At 40.9% G+C, this 1,403-nt stretch overlaps 1 protein-coding gene across 1 annotated transcript; it reads right to left on the bottom strand.

Moving 5' to 3' along the window:
- Window positions 1-218: 218 nt before the first annotated feature.
- Window positions 219-1,190, bottom strand: LOC110585548 (olfactory receptor 4F3/4F16/4F29-like). Its single transcript, XM_021695726.1, has one exon. The coding sequence runs from the start codon at window positions 1,188-1,190 to the stop codon at window positions 219-221; it is 972 nt and encodes a 323-aa protein (XP_021551401.1).
- Between the last annotated feature and the right edge of the window lie 213 nt (window positions 1,191-1,403).

The following is a 1,403-nucleotide window of genomic DNA, read 5'->3' on the forward strand; positions in this document are numbered from 1 at the left end:
TTCATATTCTTCTATAATAAACAAGAAAGACACTACATTTAAAGGCTGAATTCACTCTTCCTCAGTACTTCCAGGATCCACAGCGTAAGAGTCCTTATGAAAAACTGACCAGATCAGAACAGAGTCCTTGAGAATTTTCACAGTGGACATTAAAATTACTAACTAAAGTGAAAGGATTTATGAAAAGTTTAATTAAAGAGATTAATTTTCAAGAATAGTCAAGATGAATCTGGATGGCTTTGATTGGTCATGAAAGAACTCTTCCTGAAACTTAGAATCTTACCAAATAGTCTCCTCATTGCCATTTTCATCTCCTTATTTCTGAATGTATAGATAACAGGATTCATAAAAGGAGTGATAAGGGCATCAAAGATGGCTAAAAATTTATCTATGGGTAAGGTAGGGAATGGCCACACATAGACAATAATGCAAGGACCAAAGAAAAAGACCACCACAGTGATGTGAGCAGAGAGAGTGGAGAGGGCCTTGGATGAACCACCTGAAGAATGTTTTCGAACAGTGACCAGGATGAAGATGTAAGACACAATCAAGATGAAGAACGTGCCCATGGAGATGAAACCACTGTTGGCAGTGACCAGAAATTCCAGTCTGTATGTGTCTATACATGCAAGTTTGATGAACCGAGGAAAATCACAATAAAAACTATCCATTTTGTTGGGACCACAAAAGGGCAAGTTTACAACAAAAGCCAGTTGGGCCACAGAATGGATGAGTCCAATGGTCCAAGCAACAGCCAAAAGAGAAATGCACATTCTTAGGCTCATAATGGTTAGGTAGTGGAGGGGCTTACAGATAGCAATGTATCGGTCATAGGCCATGACTATAAGCAGCACCATCTCCGTACCCCCAACAGTGTGAATAAAGAACATCTGAGTAATGCACCCTGTCAAGGAGATGACTTTATGTTTTCTGAAAAGATCATAAATCATCTTTGGGCTTGCAATGCTGGAAACACCTGTGTCAATGATGGAAAGATTCGCCAGCAAAAAGTACATGGGGGAATGTAAGTGATGGTCTGAGATGATCGTGAGCACAATGAGAAGGTTTCCTAGCATACTTGCTATGTAAAATATAGTAAAAAACAAAAAAAGAAGAATCTGAATCTCCCAAGAACTGGTGAGTCCCAGCAACAAAAATTCAGACACCACAGAGTGATTTCCTCCATCCATCAACTTCTTGTGCTAGACCAATCCTGAAGATACCTGAAGAGCATAAGAGGGAGAAAAACATGATTTTTAAGTTGAAAGGGAAGCCTGGCTATAGGGTTACACAAATGTCAAAAACTAAAGATCAGGGGCACCTGGGTGGCTCAGTCGTTAAGCGTCTGCCTTCGGCTCAGGTCATGATCCCGGGGTCCTGGAACCGAGCCCGGCATTGGGCTC

Source organism: Neomonachus schauinslandi, chromosome 9 (genome assembly GCF_002201575.2).
Source record: "Neomonachus schauinslandi chromosome 9, ASM220157v2, whole genome shotgun sequence".
Classification (NCBI taxonomy): Eukaryota; Metazoa; Chordata; class Mammalia; order Carnivora; family Phocidae; genus Neomonachus; species Neomonachus schauinslandi.